We start from the raw sequence: 19,921 nt of genomic DNA, 5'->3' as shown, positions 1-19,921 counted from the left end.
CTTCTCACTTTAAATACTATTCTTAATTATGGACGATATGGCCTCCATGCTTGATTGGTTTCAATTGCACTTGTGTTTGAGCAGGTAAAGTAACTCAGGTGTATCAGTGTGTGTGCTGGGGAAGGGCTTATTTTCCAAACTCTGGCTTTAAACATTCAGATGATACGAAACACAAGTTAGGTAAGGACAAATTCAAACATGGGTCTAGACCTCTGTGGTTCTTGCTTATATAGACTTATTAAAGAAGACGAGAGTATTTTGTCCTTAACCTTGTTGGGTTTTTAGGCTCAAGTTCTGAGAAGCTATTAAAGCTTTTAAGCTTTAGGTTTTTGCTTTTTAAAAAAAAATCCCATTTCCACAAGGTGATTAGAAACAAAACCATTAAAATAAAATCCTCAGAAAAAGGTCTGTGTGCTGGTGAAAATAAACATTTATTTAATACCTCATGTCCCAGACACTTTTCTGATTGTATTGTCTCCCTGAGTTGATACTGTTTTCCCCTCTTTTGTAGTTGAGGACACTGTGGGACTCGGTAAGTACCTGTCCCGATACAGAGCAGGAACTCCACAATTTCCTCTCCCTTCCTTACCAGAGAGCACATTCTCCAAAGTCGTTTTGCCTTCCCAGCATGCAACACAATTGATTACCTGAGGCCCATTCTGTGAGACCTGTTCTCAGGGTCTGAAATTTAGTTCCATGTTATGATAAACACGAAAAGTTATTTCCCAGGGACCTATATGCCTTTCGGGAAGTGTTGCAGAAACCCAGAAGACTGCAAAGGAGTTTAAAGTTCTGGGACACTTGGGTGGCTCAGTCGGTTAAGTGCCTGCCTTCTGCTCAGGTCATGATCTCAGGGTCCTGGGATCGAACCCCATGTCAGGCTCAGTGCTCAGTGGGGAGTCTGCTGGAGGCTCTCTCTCTCTCCCTCGGCGCCCCCCACCCCCCACTTGTGCGCATGCACACACTCTCTCTCTTAAATAAGTAAATCTTTAAGATAAATTAAAAAAAATAAATAAAGTGCTGTGGCCAGTCCTCTTCAACTCATAGATCTGTGGGTCAGCTCAGGTAACCAACAGATACCAGGTCACACCCGATTCTCAGTGACACTGTGTAGTTCGAGAAAAGCGCTATTCCTCCGGCACAAAATCTCTTCTGCCTCCAGTCTTTGCACTGGCTCTTCTGGCTGCCTGGGCTACCTTTTCCCCTCATGCCCTTCTGTTCTTGCTGCTCGAGTGCAACCTCCTCAAAGAAGCCCGCCTGACCATCCTATCTCCCCACCAGTCTCTCTCTAACTCTTTACCCAGCTTTGTTTTTCTTCGCAGCACTCATTACACTATATGTTTACTTGCTTATTGTATCTCCTCCACTAGATGGAAGCTCCTTGAGGGCTGAGACTTTGTTTTGTTCACTACGGTGTCTCTGGTGCCTGGCATAGAGGAGGTGATCATTAAATAATTACTGGATGACTGGATGGATGCTGTGAACACAGCAGGCCTGAATGAATGGGTGGATGGTGTTCAACCTTTACAGGTCTACGTATTCATGTCCTCCCTCTGTCTGAGCTACAAAGGGAAAGAAATGACTACTCCTAAGAGTAGTAAAGCAGGAGAAGAGGCCCCAAAAGAATAGAAATCAAAAACCCTCCCGCCTCAGATTATCAACGTACTTAGGTCTTTTGCCAAAACCACAAACAATCTGGACATTTAAGAACACAAATTAATCTTGCAAAGTGTAATAGATATTTAAGGTGGTTAATTCCAGCAAAAAGAATAACCCAATAAGTAAGTTTTCCTTAAATAGGAAGACTATGTAAGCGGTGTGTAGCTTACATAAGTAGCAATCATATTATTTGAGGCATCCTTTTGAGAAGAGCAGAAAGAAACATGCTGCTGAAGCTGTCCCCATAATACAGCAATTCATGGTTACAGACCCCACCTCAGGCTGCCTCTGGCACATGATGACCGTTGGGCAGTGACCTAGAAGTAGCTCGTGAGTGAAGAGGTAGCTTGGCAGCAGGAGCCGTAAGAGATCTTTGCTCACAGACTTCAGGTAACCGCTGCAACCGCCCTAGGACCAGGTTGGGTCTGCCCCACGTGGCCGGTGCCTTCAAGCTTTGTGGCTCCTAGGGGCTGGGATGGTGTATGGAGGGACATTCTGTATCATGTATCTAGGCCACATGCATTAAGGGATGGCTCATTTTCCTCCCTTTCTGTGGTACAGTTAAGTTTTAATATAATTTTTAATAATTGGAGACTTATTTGTGCATTCACCTAGAAACTAAAAAAACCTTTAAAGTCAGGACTTTACAGGAACTGGAGAAAGCACTGTGGGTCTGGGAGGCTGTCATCGATCACTCACAATTTGGCCTGTGACACCACAGCCCCCAAGGGCTCTTCTCCCCAAATACTGGCTGCTGAGTGGGGTAGACCGACCCCCCCTTCTCCTTTCTGGTACCTCAGCCAGAACACAGACTCTTTTCATTTTAAGGATTTTGTTTCTAATCACCATGTGGATAGAGGGTTAAAAAGATGAATATGCAAGAGTTACCAGGTTCCAGGGTCTTGGAAAGCTATAACACCTATGGCCCTGGTATCCTTTCTGACTTCTTCCTGAGATGGTAATGGCAGCCCAATTAGATTTCTGTTTTCTGTTTTTATTTCAGAAAGTAGAGGTCACCAAACCTCTTGCTTCCTTCTATTCCAGGCTTTCTGGAGACCAAGAGAGACCCTTTCTTTCCTTCTCTTAGACAATAGATTTCACCGGAATTCCATGTGATTGTTCTTTGTAAAGTGCAATTCAACAGAAATGCTTCCTTTTCAAACACTTCCCAACATGCTGGAGGGATGGTAAAAGCCCAGCCGACTGTATTTGCTGGTGGACAGATTGTAAGTTACCTGAGTAGATTTCACTTTCAGATTCTTCTCAGTACAGACTGGTGGACTTGTTGCTTTGTTGTTCTGAGGTTGCCCTGAGTAGCCACCCAATGGGGTTCCCCATCTGTGGCTTGGTAGGAAACAACATTCTTTAGCAGCCCTGACGCCCCTGGCAGGGCAATGGCCACAGCCTGCCTTTGTAAGCAGGACGTGGGGGTATTAACTGTATTGTTTCTGGATGTTGGCATAAATGTGGTCCTGCCCTATAGTCCTTCAGAACAAAACTTGAGGTTGAATCCCTTTTGTTGGGGTAGATAAGGGAGTGTATTGAACTCCATGGAAAACGGACAGGAGGACTCTGACAGATGGGGAAAGGGTCACCCCCACAGCAGGGAGTCAGCCTGGACGTGGGTACTATAGCAACCCACTGAGAATTATCCTGCAAACTAAAGGGTGGTTGGATTCGCTGGGTCTGCCCAGGCAGGGAACCTGGCTGGGTCTTTGTCAGGCGACAGACGAGAGGCTGGTTAGCAGCTGTGTGATTTGACAGTTTGGTTGTGCTCAGACAGCTGACGCTGTGGGGATGACTCCGAGGCTCACTGCATGTACGGATGTAACCCAGTGGCACAGCAAGGAGGGAGGCAGTGGGAGCGACCCACCCCCGGCGCAGGCAAAAAGCAGCGAATTTCTGTGTGTGTAAGTGCCTGTAGAAATTTTTAAAACAATAATAAAACTAAAAGTCAGTCTGCTTTTTATTATTTTCATGCTCCAGCAGTTGCAAACAATGTACGGTGATCGAACATTTCCTCATAGGGGCAGACTTCTCCCACGCTCCCTCCTCCACCCCCTTGGTACACTACTGGGATAAACAAACACCAGGTAGGAAGATTACAAATCCTTGAGAGAGTAAACAGAAAGCAAATGACCCCTGAGATAAGATAAGAAGTTTTTTTATGCCCCAAATTCCACTTTGTGGAGTTTAGAGAAGGTTGATCTGTCTGCCGTGGGCCTTTCTGTTGCTTAGCTTTGTGTTTTGGTTATCTATTGCTGCTTTTCAAACCACACCAACATTTAGTGCCTTAAAACAACAATCTTTTATTTGCTCGTGATTCTGCAGTTTTGACGGGGCTCAGTGAGGATGGCTCATCTCGGTTCCATGTGGTGTCTGCTGGGATTGGAACTTCCTAGAGCACTTTTTCACTTGTATGTTTGGTACCTCAGCTAGGATGAGCTAAATATTTAGGGGCTGGCCAGGCATGTCTCTCTTTCCATGTGGCCTCTCCACATAGCTAGCTTGGGCTTCCTCACAGCATGGTGGTCTCTTCTTATGTGGCAGCCGGCTTTCCCCAGAGTGCAAAGCAGAGGTTGTCAGGCTTGCTTAATGCCTGGTCTTAGAGATCCTAGAACATGATCTCTGCCACATTCTATTAATCAAAGCAGTCCAGGGCCAGCCCAGATTCGAGGGGAAGAAAAATAGTCTCCACTTCATGATGAAAGAAATATTGTGACCCTTTTTGGAAGCATCAGCTACCTCACACTGTTTTCTCTATCATAACAAAGTATTGTATGCTTTCACATTTTGCCTTTAACAGTTGATAAACCTTATCAAATTGGAAAAAGTAGGTCTCAATTTGACTTTTTAAAAATTAGACCTTTAGAATTATCATGCCTTTGTTCTGAATGGGAAGATGGTCTCTTCAAGGATACCTAAGAAGAAGGATGAGATTATGGAGCTCCAAGGATAGCAATAACATTTGAGAGAAAATACGAGGGTGTGCCTGATTTGCCAAAACCTAAAATGTAAAGCACACTTAATTCCATGAGGTTGTCCAGTCCAAGTTACAGCCTCAGTCTACCTCCTGAGAAAAAGTAAGATGGCCACCATATTTTGGTCATTACTTCTGGGTATCAGACAAAACCCTGCACTTTGATTTACATCCTTTAAAACCAATATTGTTGGAAATGGGCTGACCACAGGCTTCTTGGGAAGGTCAGAATGTGAGAGTCCTTCAGATACTGTAGGATATACCTGTCAGTGGTTTCTGTAAATTTCACCCTGGGTCAGAGAATTGCATCTCAGTCAAAACAGGATCCACATGAGAGCAGAGATGCATCAACATGACTCCCTCGCCTCTGCCAGACACAGTTAATCCATCTACCCGCATACAGAGCTTTGGTTTGGAAAGCATTTTCCAGCCCACTGTCTCATTTTCTTCTCACTATAAATAACCGGTGAGCAGGTTGGCCCCGTGTGAATGCCAACGGTTTGCACGTATGTAAACAGTAAGACAGAGGTCATCACCTCCCCGGGTCACATGAGGCCTGGATGCAGAGACTGGGGAAGAAGCAGCTCTCCATGCTCTCCTTCCTCCAGGGTTCTTCAGGTCTGCTGGAGGAGAGGGCCCTCCAGGCCATGGACCGCACTGCCTTCGGCTCTGGTCTCATGGCCCCTTCCGCCTTGCCTGCTGTAGGTTGGATCCTGAGGCTGTAGGCAAGTTCAGTCAGCTCCCCGTGTCAGTTACCACAGGGTGATGGGGCCTGGCTCAAAAAGGAGGTTAAGTGGGCCAGCACCTCTGTATCCGGAGCCAGACTTTCTTTCTCAAGGCGGCCAAGAAGCGGACCTGCCTTTACAGGGTCACGACTAAGGCTTTACCCCTACACTGGCCTGAACGGGCCCCTTGGGGTCTTTGGCCTCCATCACTCTCAACGCCCTTAATTTTCCTCTCACAGCAAACACTGCTTTCCGTCCCTCTGTGCCCCAAACGCTCGGCCCCTTACTCGGGCAAAGGGTCGTTGGGGTCAGGGCTCTTCCTCTCACCCTTCCCGTTCTTCCTCACACTCCTGCGGGTTCCCATTTCTGCTGGCCCCCGGCCCTCCCGGTCGCCCCAGTGCCGGCACCCCACCCCCCAACACACACCCCCTTCTCGCCCTCCCTTCCGCTCGCCCCTCTTCTCGCCCCCCGGCGCCCCGGCTTTTGTTGCCCGGGCTTGTTTCTAACTTGAGAGCGTCGCCCGGCTCGGCGCCAGGTCACGTGCGTTAGTGACAACCTCTCGCAGGGCGGCCCCGGGGCCCCCGCGCCGCCGATTGGTGGGGTCGGGCCTGGCGCGGCCCCGGGGCGGGGCGGCCGGCCGGGCGGGCCCGACGGGCGGGCTCAGTGGCCGATCAGCTGTTCCGAGCGCAGCACAACAACAAAAGGAGCGAGCCGGGCGGCCGGCGGCCAGTGGTTCAGCAACAGGACAGGCGGACCGGCTCTGCGCCCCGCGCGCCGCGCCCGCCGTCCGGGGAGCCGCAGCTACCTCAGCAGCCCCGCGCCCGTGCGCGCCGGGCCCCGCCGAGCGACGCGCCCTCTGCCTTGGCCGCCCGTCTCCGCTCGTCTCCGCTGCCGGTCGGGCCCACGTAAGTGCGGGCGGGGCCGCCGCCCGGGGCCGCTCGGGCCGGCCGGCCGCCCCCCGCGCCTCCCGCTTCCTCTCCCGGGCGGCCCCGCGGCCCCGGGGTGCGGGCGGAGGCGGACGAGCGGGGCGCTGGGCGGCGGGTGGGTGTTTGGTTTCTCCTCCTCCCGCGAGCGTGGCCTGTTTTCTTGGCCGCGGCAGGACCTCCTCCTCTTTCTCCTCCTCCTCCTCACTCCCTTCCACTCCTCCTCCTCCTCCTCCTCCTGTCCTCGGCCGTTGGACTGGCGTCGGGGGCTCCGGGCTCCAGGAGGAGCCACCGCGGCGTCCCTCTCCGCCCGCTCGGCGGCCCTGCGCTCCTCGCCTCCCCCGCCCGCCCTCGCAGCAGCGGGTCGCGTCCGGAGCACCGAGGGCCCTGCGGCGCCGGGAACCCTCCTCTCTTCCGCGGCCACCAACGCCCAAGTGCCCTGGGCGTCCGCCTGTCCGCTGCATGTCCCCTGACCCTGCTTGATCTTACACCTCACTCTTTGAGGCTGCACCTGTGGAGGGGGCACTGTACTTGTCGGTCAAGGGTAAAATCCTAACCGTTTTGCTCCCTGACGCCGACTGAGCGCTTACGCTGTGCCGTGTACTATGCTGCGGGCTTTACGTGCATCAGTTCTCCCAGTTGCTCCTCGCGGAGACCCTCTGAAGGAGGCTGTATTACCCGGTGGATAGGAAACCCGAGGCCCAGAGAGATTAAGTTCTTTTACTCGAGGCCACACAGCCAATTAAAAGGAAATGGTGTCTTCCCTTTCAAAGTTGCAGATGAATTTTATGTGGGCATTCCTCATTTTGTATTACATTTCCTAATTTTGTCTTTTCATCAGCATCTATGTTGATTCCAGTTTAGGAGAGGTTAAGGAAGAGCCCCTTTCCATCTGTAACTCCCAAGTATTTGGGCATCTGTTGCTAAAAGAGCCTTTTCTAAATGCAGAGTAGTTTTAGAAAAGGGGAGGAGAAAGTGACCCATGGGGTCATTGAACAGAGGTAATAACGAGGTACCCCCGAGATCCTGAAATCATTTGCTTGGTAATTGAAATACATTGTTCATTGCAGATGTGAAAATCCCTGGGAAGTGTTTGATTTTAAGTCACAACCACTATAATTCTGAACTGGCAGCATAATTTTTAAAGGCCCCTACCTGGAACCGGGACCTCATTAATTTATATGACCAGCATCTCTCTTGTTTTTTCATCCTGTCTTTTGTTCTTTTCTGAGAATGCCTGCTCACTCGGTTGCTCCCTCATACTTCTCTTGGGAATGGCTCTACCTTAAAAATTGAAGGTTAACAGGCTAAGAATGACCACTTACTGCTGTCTTTGTCCACTGTCATTCACCGTTCAGGGCAGACAGTGGTGGGTCTCTGGGAGAATAACCCCCTGTGACCAGTGGAATAGGCTGAGTAGAAGCAGAACAAGCAAAGACAACTTTCTTGGCTTGGTTTTTTTGCAGTTTAAAATCAATTCTAAATTACTTGAACCAGCATATTTATTTTTCTAAAATAGAGAGGGTAGGATATAAAGAGAAAAAATCATTTTGAGGCCGCTTTTCAGTGAAGATGTGTTAGGTTAGCCACCTGATATTTTGAGTGTCAAGAAGCCACAACCGTACACACAGTTAAAGTTAGATCATCAAAGTTGTGGGTGTTTTGTTTTTTTTTTTTTTAATTTAAAAATGTTGTTTCTGGAGCCTCCTACTGGCAGCCAAAACCCACTGAAATGCACTGTTCTCTGAAGTTCATAAAAGCAGAGCTGAGGCTGGAAGGAGCCTGAGCAATCGTGTGCAGGGAAAAGCAAGACCCTTGGAAGCACACAGATTTACACTCTGATGCTGGCTCCAACCCTGACCAGCTCGGTCACTTTTGAGCAAGTTACTTAATGTCTGAGCCTCAGTTTCCTGTTAGTAAAATGTGACAAATAAGTACCTCAACTCTCTGTCACATACAATAAGTATTCAGTAGGTTGTAGCTCTAATTATTATATAAACATTTTGCAGATAAAGACATTCAGACCCAAAGATACTAAGTGGCTTACAGTCACACCGCTGGCTTGGAATGGACTTAAGTATTCCCAGTTATATTTAATATTCTGAGTTAATATTTACTGGCTGCCTGCTGTGTGTCGGGCACTATTCTGAGGGATACACGCTTAATCCTCACATTGGCACTTCCCTCCCCATTTTAGGGATGAAAACAACTGAGGCACCTAAAGGTTACTAAATACCTTAAGTTCACACAAGTTGCAGGTCGCAAAGCCAAGATTTCAAACACAGCAGGGTAACTCCAGAGCCACACTGCCTGTTGGTTGCACGTCTCAAAAATAAGAAAAGAAATTATACTAACAAGCTCTTCCAGACTAGCAGTGCCTTTTCTAAGTTCACTAACTAGAATGCTCTTCCCCATAAGTATTAAACTTAGCTACCTTTCTCTGCCCAGAGCATTTCTAACTCATGTAATAATGTGAAAAACATGATAAAATGTTAAGTAACAAAGCAGGATACAGTATTGTGCATTCACTAGACTTTGTGATAAAAAGAAACCTTATGTGGAGGAGAAAATGCATAAAATGCTAACAGTGATTGCAGAAAGGCAGTGAAATAATTATTCTCCCTATTTTCTAAACTGGTTATAATGTAGTTTTGTTTAATTTTTATAATGAAAAAGACTGTGTGTGTGTGTGTGTGTGTGTGTTGTGTGTGTGTGTCTGTGAGGTATTTTGAGCCAGGAGAACAGGGACAAAGCTGCCTTCTTGAAATGCTGTGGCCCAGATACTTTGTTTCTTTTCTCCACTGGGGTGAGACTGCCCTGGTAGATTGGCTGAGGTTGGTTAGTTACTGTGGAAAGCTTGCAGATGCCCCAAACAATAGCAGTGCTACCTTCCCTGGCCTTCTTTGACCCTACCTCTTTGTTAAATTCCAGAATTGTATTTGTAAATTTGTCCTCTTAGGACACATGCTTTCTCTGGAATTTTCACTTTGGTTTTATCATTGCCCTAGAGTTGTAAATATCAAAAAGTCCATGACTGGGGCGCCTGGCTGGCTCAGTCAGTAGAGTGTGAGACTCTTGATCTCAGAGTGATGAGTTTGGGCCCCACGTTGGGAGCAGAGTTTACTTTTAAGAAAAATTAAATTAAAAAAAAATGTCTGTGGGGCACCTGGGTGGCTCAGTCGTTAAGCATCTGCCTTTGGCTCAGGTCATGGTGGAGCCCCACATCGGGGCTGCTTTTCCCTCTCCCACTCCCCCTGCTTGTGTTCTCTCTCTCACTGTCTCTCTCTCTCTGTCAAAATAAATAAATAAAGTCTTAAAAAAAAAAAAATGTCTGTGACATGTAGTGAGAAGTGAAGTCTGAGGCTCTGCTTTGACTTACAGCTCCACATAGCCCCATTAGGAGCCTCCATTCCTGGGCAGGAGCGAAGGTGAAGGGTAGCAGTGACTGGGTAGGGCCAGTCTCTGGGTAATTGGGAGGTTAGGCTGTCAAGATTTTTTTTATTATTATGTTATGTTAGTCACCATATAGTACATCATTAGGTTTTGATGTAGTGTTCCATGATTCATTGTTTGAGTATAACACCCAGTGCTCCATGCACTACGTGCCCTCTTTAATACCCATCACCAGGCTAACCTCTCCCCCTTCCCCTCTAAAACCCTCAGTCTGTTTCTCGGAGTCCATAGTCTCTCATGGTTCATCTCTCCCTCTAATTCCCACCCCCTTCATTTTTCCCTTCCTTCTCCTAATGTCCTCCATGCTATTCCTTATGTTCCACAAATAAGTGAAACCATATGGTAATTGACTTTCTCTGCTTGATTTATTTCACTTAGCAAAATCTCCTCCAGATCCATCCATGTTGATGCAAAAGTTGGGTATTCATCCTTTTTGATGGCTGAGTAATATTCCATTGTATATATGGACCACATCTTCTTTATCCATTCATCTGTTGAAGGGCATCTCGGCTCTTTCCACAGTTTGGCTATTGTGGACATTACTGCTATGAACATTGGGGTGCATATGGCCCTTCTTTTCACTACATTTGTGTCTTTGGGGTAGATACCCAGTAGTGCAATTGCTGGGTCATAGGGTTAGGCTATCAAGATTTTAGAGATTTTTCTAGAACTGCATTGTCCAGTAGAAATATATAATGTGAGTTATATGTATGTTTAAATTTTCTAGTAGCCACATTAAGAGAGAAAAATAGGTGAAATTAATTTTATTAATACATTTTATTTATCCTAACATATTTCAAAATTACTTCTTATTTCAACATATAATTAATATAAAAATTATTGAGATATGTTACATTATTTTTGAGGGGGCACTAAGTCTTTGGAAATACATTCTGGTATATTTTAAACACATCACATCTTAAGTCATATGTAAAATTTTCATTGGAAATAGTTAATCAGTTGTTCAGAACGTGCTTGAAAGTTTCCAAAAATTGGCTCAGTTGTCAGCTTTCAAATTTGAATTTGAAATGGATTATAATTAAATAAAATCTAAAATTCAAATTTTTGGACAAACAAGTCATATTTCAAGTGCTCATTCACCTGATGTGCCTTGCGGCCACCTCACTGAACAACTTTAGCATGTTGGGGGCTCTCCAACAGCTCCTTGTCCTTTCTGACTCCTACAGAAAGCAGGACCAAAGGAACCTTGCAAAGTTAGTCCAACGCCACTTCTTCATTGTGCTAGAGGTCTATAGGGAGAGTAAAGAGGTGATCCAACACAGTCTCCCCATTTTTCCGGTGGTGAGACTGAGTCTCAGAAGGGTTAGATTGTTTAGCTCCAGCCACCTATGGTAGAGAGAGAGCCAGAACCCTCTCCTGCTGGTGCCCAGGCCAGCCCTCCTTCCACCTCTCCCCAAACTAGTCTTTGTCCTTCCCACGGGGCCTCAACAGGTGTGTCATGTAAATACGAGCCCTGACTCAGGACAGATGAGAATGAGCTCTCCCCTTGCCTGGCTGGGCTCCTGAATATTCTGCCCACCCGAGGTTGGTTGCTCTTGCCGGAGATATGGGATATCTCAAGGCAGCCTCTGACTTCAGGAAACCAAAAGAAGATGGACTTGTGGTGCCCTGTGGAAAGTTCCTCCAGAGGCACCTTTCCTGTGGCAGAGTTGTATATGTTCTAGGCATAAGCTGGCTTCCATCACATGGGTTTGGAGCTGTAGCCAGAGGGGGAATAGTTTGCAGTTGGGAACCCACAGCTGCCCAGCCACAATGGCGCCAGCATTGTTTTCTGCCTCGTAGCTGCCCCTTAACTGGCCTGGGCCCCAGTGAGTTACCCTCATGTGGCATCACAGTTGGGGGACAGGTGCTCATTCAGAACGAGCAGGGGTTTTCTGTGGGGTACTCTGCTTTACACTCTGCAGCTCCAGCTTCCTAGCTGATACAGGGCCTGAGGCCAGCCCTATACTCGGGAAAATTGGGATTATTCTCTCAACTGGTCCAGCAGACACTAGGTTGTACTTGGGGCCAGTATATGCCTTCATAACTCAAGAGAAATGGGGGGAAGATTTTTTAAGTATCTTTTTTTCCCTCCTAGCTTATATGCTGGAAACCTTTATTTACATCAGACTTTGTGATAGCTCATCTTTTAGGATATAACTGTGACACTGCAGTGCAGTAGGTCAAGCAAACTACGCAAGCCCACTTCTCTTCTAACTTCTCTTACATGGAACATAAAGCTGAATTTGAATTCTGTACTAGAGCTCCAGCCTTCATGATTTGGCCATGCTGCTTTCCAGAAGGGTTTCTGGAAGACTGGTTATGCAAGTAACATTTCCTGTTTACTCTTTTAATAATTGATGGCTGATGATGATGGTTTGTGACCACAAAAGTGTCCAAATGTCATTTATTTGAACACATTTGTAGCACGACACCTTCGTAGTGGTGTGCCAGACAGTGATAGCCCCATTTGCACATAAAGCATTCAACCAAGAGTCTCCTCCACTACAGATTATAACTACCTTTGTAGCTAAAAATGATGATCGTTTTGAAAGTGAAGGGTCAAGAGTCTGAAGTTATGGATTCAAGGCTGCTGCTCATGAGAAAGAGTATCATTTAGTGGATGCTTTTTTGCCATCCCTTGATGGTTTCATCTACTCATGGTGTCTATTACCCCCTTTGTGTTGACAACTCCCAAATCTGTGCCCCCAGCTGAGACCATGCCCTTGCACTCCAAAGCCCTGTATATATTCAGCTGCCTAGTAGACAACACCAAGCACATGACTTGCAGATTCCCAAATTCAGCATGTCCAAAATGCCCAACCTACACCTTCTGCAGTATGGCTCTTCCACTAAATGGTCCCACCATCCGCCCCCCCCCCCCCCCATTGGCTTCTGGTAGAGGGTCATCCTTGATTTTTCCCTCCCTGTACGTAACTTCTGGCTTAGAAGGTCCTATAGGATCTGGTTCCTGTTTAGCACCCCCAGCCTGCTGTCATGACCATCCGTCTGGATCTTGAGTCAGACAGAAGGTGCCACATTCTCACTCATCTATAGGCTTCCTCCATTCTTGATCTTAACCACTCAAGACCAAAGTCATTTACTGCAGGAGTCCTTCCTGACCACTGCCTGCCTAGATCTGGGGAACACCCCGTTCTTTTTCCGTGGCATTCATCACATTGGGTTGTTAACACTTGCCATGGGAGGGCCGGATTCACTGCTGCCTCCCCTGTGCTTAGCACTCTGCCTGATGCACAGTAGGTACTCAGTAAATATTTGTAGAATAATAGTTGACATTGACTGAGAACTTTGTGCCAAGTGCCTTGCTAAGTAGGTTGCCTGCATTATCCCATTTCACAAGAGTAGGATCAGGGAGACCGGCAGGGAGGTAGCGATCGGCAGAGTCCAGAGGGACACCAGCTTGGCTTCAACTAGGCTGAAAGTGGTGGCAAGGAGCGGGCAGATTTAAGGCACATGTGCAGCTAGAGTCAACAGGACTTGGTGAAAGTTTGGTTGAGGGCTTGGGGAGGGAGCAGAAGGAGTAACTGCTGGGTTTTTGCCTGAATAAATGCTGGGCGCTGCTGCTTGTTGCTGAGAAGGAGGACCGTGTATGTGGGTTTGTGGGGGGAATTAGAAGTTCTCTTTGGCATGTGTTAGGTTTGATATGGCCATCAGGTAACCAGGGAGAAATGGTTATATAAATCTGGAATTCTGGACTAAGATCAGACAAGGCCGCAGTTCCTCACTTGGAACTCACTGGGGGACGCCTGGGTGGCTCAGTTGGTTGAGCATCAGACTCTTGATTTCAGCTCAGGTCATGATCTCAGGGTTGTGAGATCGAGACGTGCGTTGGGCTTAGCATGGAACCTGCTTAAAGAGTCTCTCTCCTGGGGCGCCTGGGTGGCTCAGTCGGTTAAGCGTCTGCCTTCGGCTCAGGTCATGATCCCAGGGTCCTGGGTTTGAGTCCTGCATCGGGCTCCCTGCTCAGCGGGGAGCGTGCTGCTCCCTCTCCCACTCCCCCTGCTTGTGTTCCCTCTCTCGCTGTCTCTCTCTCTGTCAAATAAATAAAATCTTTTAAAAAGATTCTCTCTCCTCCCTCTGCCCCTCCCTGCTCCCCTGCTTGGTGTGCTCTCCCTTAAAAAAAAAAAAAAGAACTCACCAGAACTCCATGAGGTAGAATATTGCCAACTGAAGTAGCATGACTTCTCTCCCACATGGAGTGCAAACAGCAGAGCCAGCGTTTGAACCCAGGCGTGTTGACCACAGCACCTCCCTGCCTGCCGCCACACAGTGAATGGTTTCCAGGGCTAGCTGCTGTCCTCCTCAATTTTCTACAGTGTAAATTTCTCTGTGCCAACTGTACGATTATGCTGTACTTACTGATTTTTAAATGGAATTAGGTATGCTTCCAGTCATATAGAAGAACAGAAGAGAGAATGAGCCAAGGAAAGCTGGTAGTCATCCAGTACTGTTGCAGGCTTCCTTTGGCAGCTTCTGGGCGGTTGAATGTCATAGAGCAAGACCGTTAATATCTGGTGTTTGCTCTTCTTCTTACAGAAAAGCAGTATCTCAGCTTGAACTACATGAGTCAGATTTATCCCTTATAAAAGCACAGATGTGAAAAACAACCAACTCCTTCCCTTTCATTTCACATTGATTTACAGGTTGCATTTGAGTACTCAATTCATAATGGTTTATAAATAAAGAGGTACTGCATTTCTTGTGTTTGACACCTGTAGGAAGGGAACGGCTGTAGCTACAGGCTAAGGCTTGAGCTTTCTTCTAAAGGGGTGTGTGCATGTGTGTGGGTACACGCTTTCGAAACCACACACACATATTGTATAAATGTATGCTGATTGGAAATAACCTTTTTTTCCTATTTTATTTTAGGGATAATGACTCTTCTTGCTCTCGCCGAAGTTGAATAAGCACCTTGTGCACTTTAATCTCCTGTCGTGCCATCAGGCTGACTGAAGACAGTGTTTTGAAATCTCTGCCGTAAAGACATCCCGCCAAAGTCTCAGTCTTGCCTTAACCATGTTCCAGAGACTGAATAAAATGTTTGTGGGTGAAGTCAGTACTTCTTCCAACCAAGAGCCAGCATTTAGTGAGAAAGAAGATGATGAATGGATTCTTGTTGACTTCATAGGTAAGGTATTCTTAGCTGTTAATCATCACAGCAAAAATGGAAAACCCCGCGTCTCAGTTTTTGCAAAAGTAAACCAGTAACTCTGAAGGTTTTGAAGCCTGAAAAGAATTTGTCTAAAAAAATTGCAGGCAACATCCTGTGCCAGATGATCAGTCAGTGAAATTGATTGACGTCAGATCTTCCAGTTTGGCAACTCTCCTACGCTGTTCAGATCAGATGCACTTTAATAGGAAATCCTGTGCTAGATGAACAGTGGCCCATATTGCTCATCACGTTTACTCAGCAGGATAGACACAGTCTTCAAAACCATTCCCCAGAGCCGCCGTAATCCATCTGATGCAGGGTTACACCACACTACACACACACTGGGTGCTCAGAAATCATTTTATAATCATTATGAGGGAATATAAATGGTTCTGTGTCTCACCTAAACGAAAAGAGGAATGTGAACATCAGCTAACAGTATCGTCTCTTCTTTTTTCTGTGCCCCGAATGTGATACCATCGGGATACTCCTGTTCCCGTGGGACCGCATCAACGAACGTGGACTATGATGTAGACGCTTGCGCTGGTCTCTCAGCAGCGGGAGCCAAAGCCGAAGCCATCAGTGAAGAGTCACGTACTGAGCACCCTCCAGTCTTTTCCTGTTTACCTGCATCTCTTGAGTGCTTGGCTGATACAACTGATTCCTGCTTGCTCCAGTTTGAGTCCTGTCCGATGGAGGAGAGCTGGTTTATCACCCCTCCCCCGTGTTTTACTGCAGGTGGATTAACTACTCTCAAGGTGGAAACCAGTCCTATGGAAAACCTTCTCATTGAACATCCCAGCATGTCTGTCTATGCCGTGCATAGCTCCTGCCCTGGTATCGGTGAGGCCAGCTGTGGGACTGATGAATGTCCTGACCCAAGTAGCCCCAGGTATGTTGTGAGTGCAGTTAACCCTTGAACAACATGGGTTTGAACTGCATGGGTCTACTTACACACAGAATTTTTTCGATAAGCAGAGTACAGGACTGTAAATGTATTTTGTGTTCCTTATGATTTTCTTAATAACGTTTTCTTTTCTCTGGCTTATTTTATTGTAAGAATACAGTAGATAATACCTATAACATGCAAAATATGTGTTGATTGATTGTTGATGTTATTGGTAAACTTCCGAATCAACAGGAGGCTCTTAGCAGTTAAGTTTTGGGCGAGTCATAGCTTACACATGGATTTTCAGCTGCACAGGGGTTGGGGCCCCTAGCCCCTGAATTGTTCAGGGGTTAACTGTATTTTACTCTATCCACAAGCAGTCTGTTTGGCATGCAGTTTATTTATTTCTGCTACAAGTCAAAGCTGATTTTTTAGAAGATGGAAAGTAATCTTGTTAGAGATTTATGAAAGCACGTGCATAGTGCACAAGGTAGTGGATGGTATGAAAAAACATGTTCATTTTAGCTTTTCAAAAAAATTCATTAGAACATGGCCCCAGTTATATAATGGAGAGCTGTTGGATTTACAGTACTCTGCTAGTGACAGAGAAGAAAAGACGCATTTCTGCTATGTGTCTCAATGTAACTGGCACTTTATACACTGAGTTATTTGGGGTATCAAATTCAACAAGAATCATATATCTTTTTTTTTTTTTTTTTTTTTAGAGAGAGAGCGCGAACAGGGAGGGGCAAAGGGAGAAGGAGAGAGAATCTTAAGCAGGCTCCCCGCTCAGCCCAGAGCCCGACGCGGGGCTCGATCTCACAACCCCGAGATCATGACCTGAGCCGAAATCAGGAGTCAGACGCTCAACCGACTGAGCCACCCAGGCGCCCCAAGAGTAGTATATCTTAAAATAAAACTCTTATTTTCTTCCAGGTAGTCTTAGCTGGGTCACATCAAATGGCACTTAACCTCGAAAACTTGACAAATCTTAAACATGAAGCAGAATAGCAATTTTACTGAAACATGTTGCCCAAAGAGTTGTTTCCTGCCTTACAGAGGAAAGATTTCATACCCAAACAATATTTTCCTGTTATGTGGAAGTCCTAATTGGTCTGAAAGGCTCTGTTTGAATGGCAGATAGGCTGAGGGCCTGGAAAGGTGCAGGGCGAGTGCCTGGTCAGTAAAGACTGATATGTTCCGAAGCAAACTTACAGACATTCTATGGCCTTTATCCAGAGAGTATATTCAAGATTGCTTCCACCTGCTAAAATAAAGCCCGTGGCCATGTTTGTGCTTGTTAGTGGAATGTGCCTATGGCGTTACGGTATTTGGGGGATGCTGTCCCTAATTCCCAAATACCTGTCAGCACTACAGGTGACGTGGACTCTTTGGAGCAGTTCAGAATGTTCCTGTAGTTAGCCCTGTAATCCAAAGGGCCTCTTTTTAGATTATTTGGGCTCTAACTCAACTAACTGGATCATTGTATATATCTTCTGCTATTTCCTGTTTGCCAAATACAAACAAAACCCAGGCAGCTCATTCATTTAAGTTTACCAGAGTTTGCTGCACTCACAACTCTGAATACTGTAAGTAATTTTGTAATCTTCTGTGAGGATGAACATATCCTTTACCAAACTGAGAAACAATTTGCTTATATAGTTACCTGGCTTTATACTGGGTAAGATCTTTGATGGGAAATGTTACTTTAACTGGCGCTTGATTCAGCGCTTTATCGAGAGATCAGTATTTCAGGCATTGCAACAAAAATTTAAAATTTCTTAGACATGGTGTTGATTAAATTGCCTTATAGTTGATTCAAATTAAGTTCTCAGAAATGCTTCCCACCTGATTCCGATCCCCCCTCTGTGGAATTCCACTCAAGAATTTAGCATGATTAATAGTCACTTTAAACATACTGATATTTGTATATTTACTTCTTAGTGTTGAAAGTGTGTGTGTATATGTACAGCAGCTTTGTAAATAATACTATTATTCCAGAAGCAGTACATGTGCACTGCAGAAAATTAGAAAAGGCAAAGAGTAAAAATTTGAAAAGACATTCGCACGACCAAGAGATGAACACTGTTAACCCCCTCGGGCACATCCTTCTAGGTCGTTTTTTTCTCTCTGTGCCCACCGCATGCACGTGCATGAGTGAGCACACACACACACGCGCGCACACACACGAACACGCAAACACATTCTTAACCCAAATGGGATCAAGCTGTATATACTGTTTTATAACCTGCTTCTTTAGGCAATGATCTGTACTTTTTTCTTCTCAGTAAAATTTCACTTCATCTACTACCCACACCATACTCCGCTTTCTGCACTAGAGTCCAGAATATTTCACCTCATTTGTCCAAACCAGCATCTAGTCCAAGACCATGCTCTGCATCTGGTTATGTGTTTGCAGTTTTGATGCAGTCAGAATGATCATTTTTTTTCTATCTGGTTTGTTTTTATATCTTGTTCTCTGTTTTGATATAACATATAGGAAAGTTAAACAAATATGTACTTTTCCATATAGATAGGATCAAAAGAACACACTTCACTTTCTATGAATTCCTTCTGAACATAGGAAAGTACTGCAAATTATCACGGTTTTATAATAACTGAAAAATTTTTAGCATCTTTATTTCTGGATTTCAAATTCTTAAAAAAAAAAAAAACCACTAAACCAAGATAGATCAGGTGTTACCAAAATTAGGATAGCTATTTAGTAAATATCTGTATTTTCTGAGTAGGAAATAAATGATGTCTTTAAAAGTTAGATAGCTTCCATCCTGTCTATCCTTGGGGATATTACCATAAAGCATGTGAGAGGAGGGTGTTTCATAATTTCAGATGGGCTTCAGAGAGTGTTTTATTATATTTTGGCCTTTGTAAGTATTGTTTATGAGGTTTATGTGCTATCATAATCTTAAATAATACATGTGCCTTTAATGACCCATAGTAAACCAGTTTTAATTACAGAAAATGCACCATGTCCTAACAGTAAAATTAAATAGCATTTTAAATCTTACTAGTGATTTAATAGTTCACCATTTAACATTTGTAGGGCCAGGAAAAGCTGCTTATAAGACTCACGGGCACAGAGTAAGTATATTCCCTTTGAGACTGTGTAATATGTGTTATCAGTCTGATCAGGAAGACTAAGGACTCAAAATGCCCACCTTTTAAAAACTGCTGCTGTCTTTATATTAACTTCTTTCTATCAGCTTCTTAATGTGACCCCTTTTAATTCTATTTTTAAAAAAATCTTAAAAAATAATAGTGTTTTCCTCTAGTGATTACAGATACAATCTATAACTGCCCTTGTTGTATAAAATAACCCTCTTAAAACTCCTCATGTCATGTGTTTATATAGCTTATATCTATCCTATTAGATAGCTTTTTTTTTTTTTAAAGATTTATTTATTTATTTGAGAGAGCGAGAATGAGAGAGAGTACATGAGAGGGGGGAGGGTCAGAGGGAGAAGCAGGCTCCCCGCTGAGCAGGGAGCCCGATGTGGGACTCGATCCCGGGACTCCAGGATCATGACCTGAGCCGAAGGCAGTTGCTCAACCAACTGAGCCACCCAGGCGCCCCAGATAGCTTTTAATGTAGAAAACATAGAATAATGATGTGGTTTGTAGCCGTATTTTAAGATGTGTTCTCCACAGGTCTTTGTGACATTACTATGCAAAGGCCATCCCAAAATGTGCCCTGTTGCGAAATCAATTAAAAACTTAGAGTTGTCTTTTATAATAAACAGATAGCTTTTTATCCAGAAAAATGCTAAATGAATAGAATTTTCTTATGCATATTTCTTTTAAATATAGATTTAAAGCTGGTTTCCTGGAACATTTACTTACAGACAGAAAATGTGTGTGAAGGTGCAGTTAGCGTAATGCATCAGTATCAACCCTGCTTCCTAACCACAGTCTTTGGAGTAAAACCTGTATTAGAATCTTGGTTGCGTGAGGTAGTAATTGTGACCTTCACATCACTGAGCCTTAGCTTTCTGAGCAGTAAAATTTGGCAATTAGAATATTGTCCTTTTAAGATTATGGTGAGAATTAAATACATTAGATTTGCAAAACAGTTGGCAAATACAGGTATTCAATAAAGTT

The 19,921-nt window shown here is 45.1% G+C and overlaps 1 protein-coding gene across 4 annotated transcripts in view; it reads left to right on the top strand.

The window, feature by feature from the left end:
- The window catches only part of TP53INP1 (tumor protein p53 inducible nuclear protein 1), a 36,227-nt gene that overhangs the window by 11,100 nt on the left and 5,206 nt on the right, over positions 1–19,921 (top strand). For 2 of the 4 annotated variants that reach the window (XM_081816273.1, XM_006729767.3), the window contains exons 3-4: positions 14,631–14,889; positions 15,448–15,805. In XM_081816273.1, coding sequence (XP_081672399.1) covers positions 14,778–14,889; positions 15,448–15,805 — 470 coding nt within the window. In that variant the 5' untranslated portion in view covers positions 14,631–14,777. Of the gene's footprint in view, positions 1–6,023; positions 6,270–14,630; positions 14,890–15,447; positions 15,806–18,866; positions 18,905–19,921 lie in introns of those variants that run through there. The other 2 variants (XM_081816274.1, XM_081816272.1) reach the window with 2 other exon arrangements.

This window comes from Leptonychotes weddellii, chromosome 4, assembly GCF_054177405.1.
Source record: "Leptonychotes weddellii isolate Sample4059 chromosome 4, ASM5417740v2, whole genome shotgun sequence".
In the NCBI taxonomy this organism is placed as follows: domain Eukaryota; kingdom Metazoa; phylum Chordata; class Mammalia; order Carnivora; family Phocidae; genus Leptonychotes; species Leptonychotes weddellii.
Note: the sequence above shows the minus strand (reverse complement) of the source record. Positions and strands in the feature narration are given on the sequence as shown.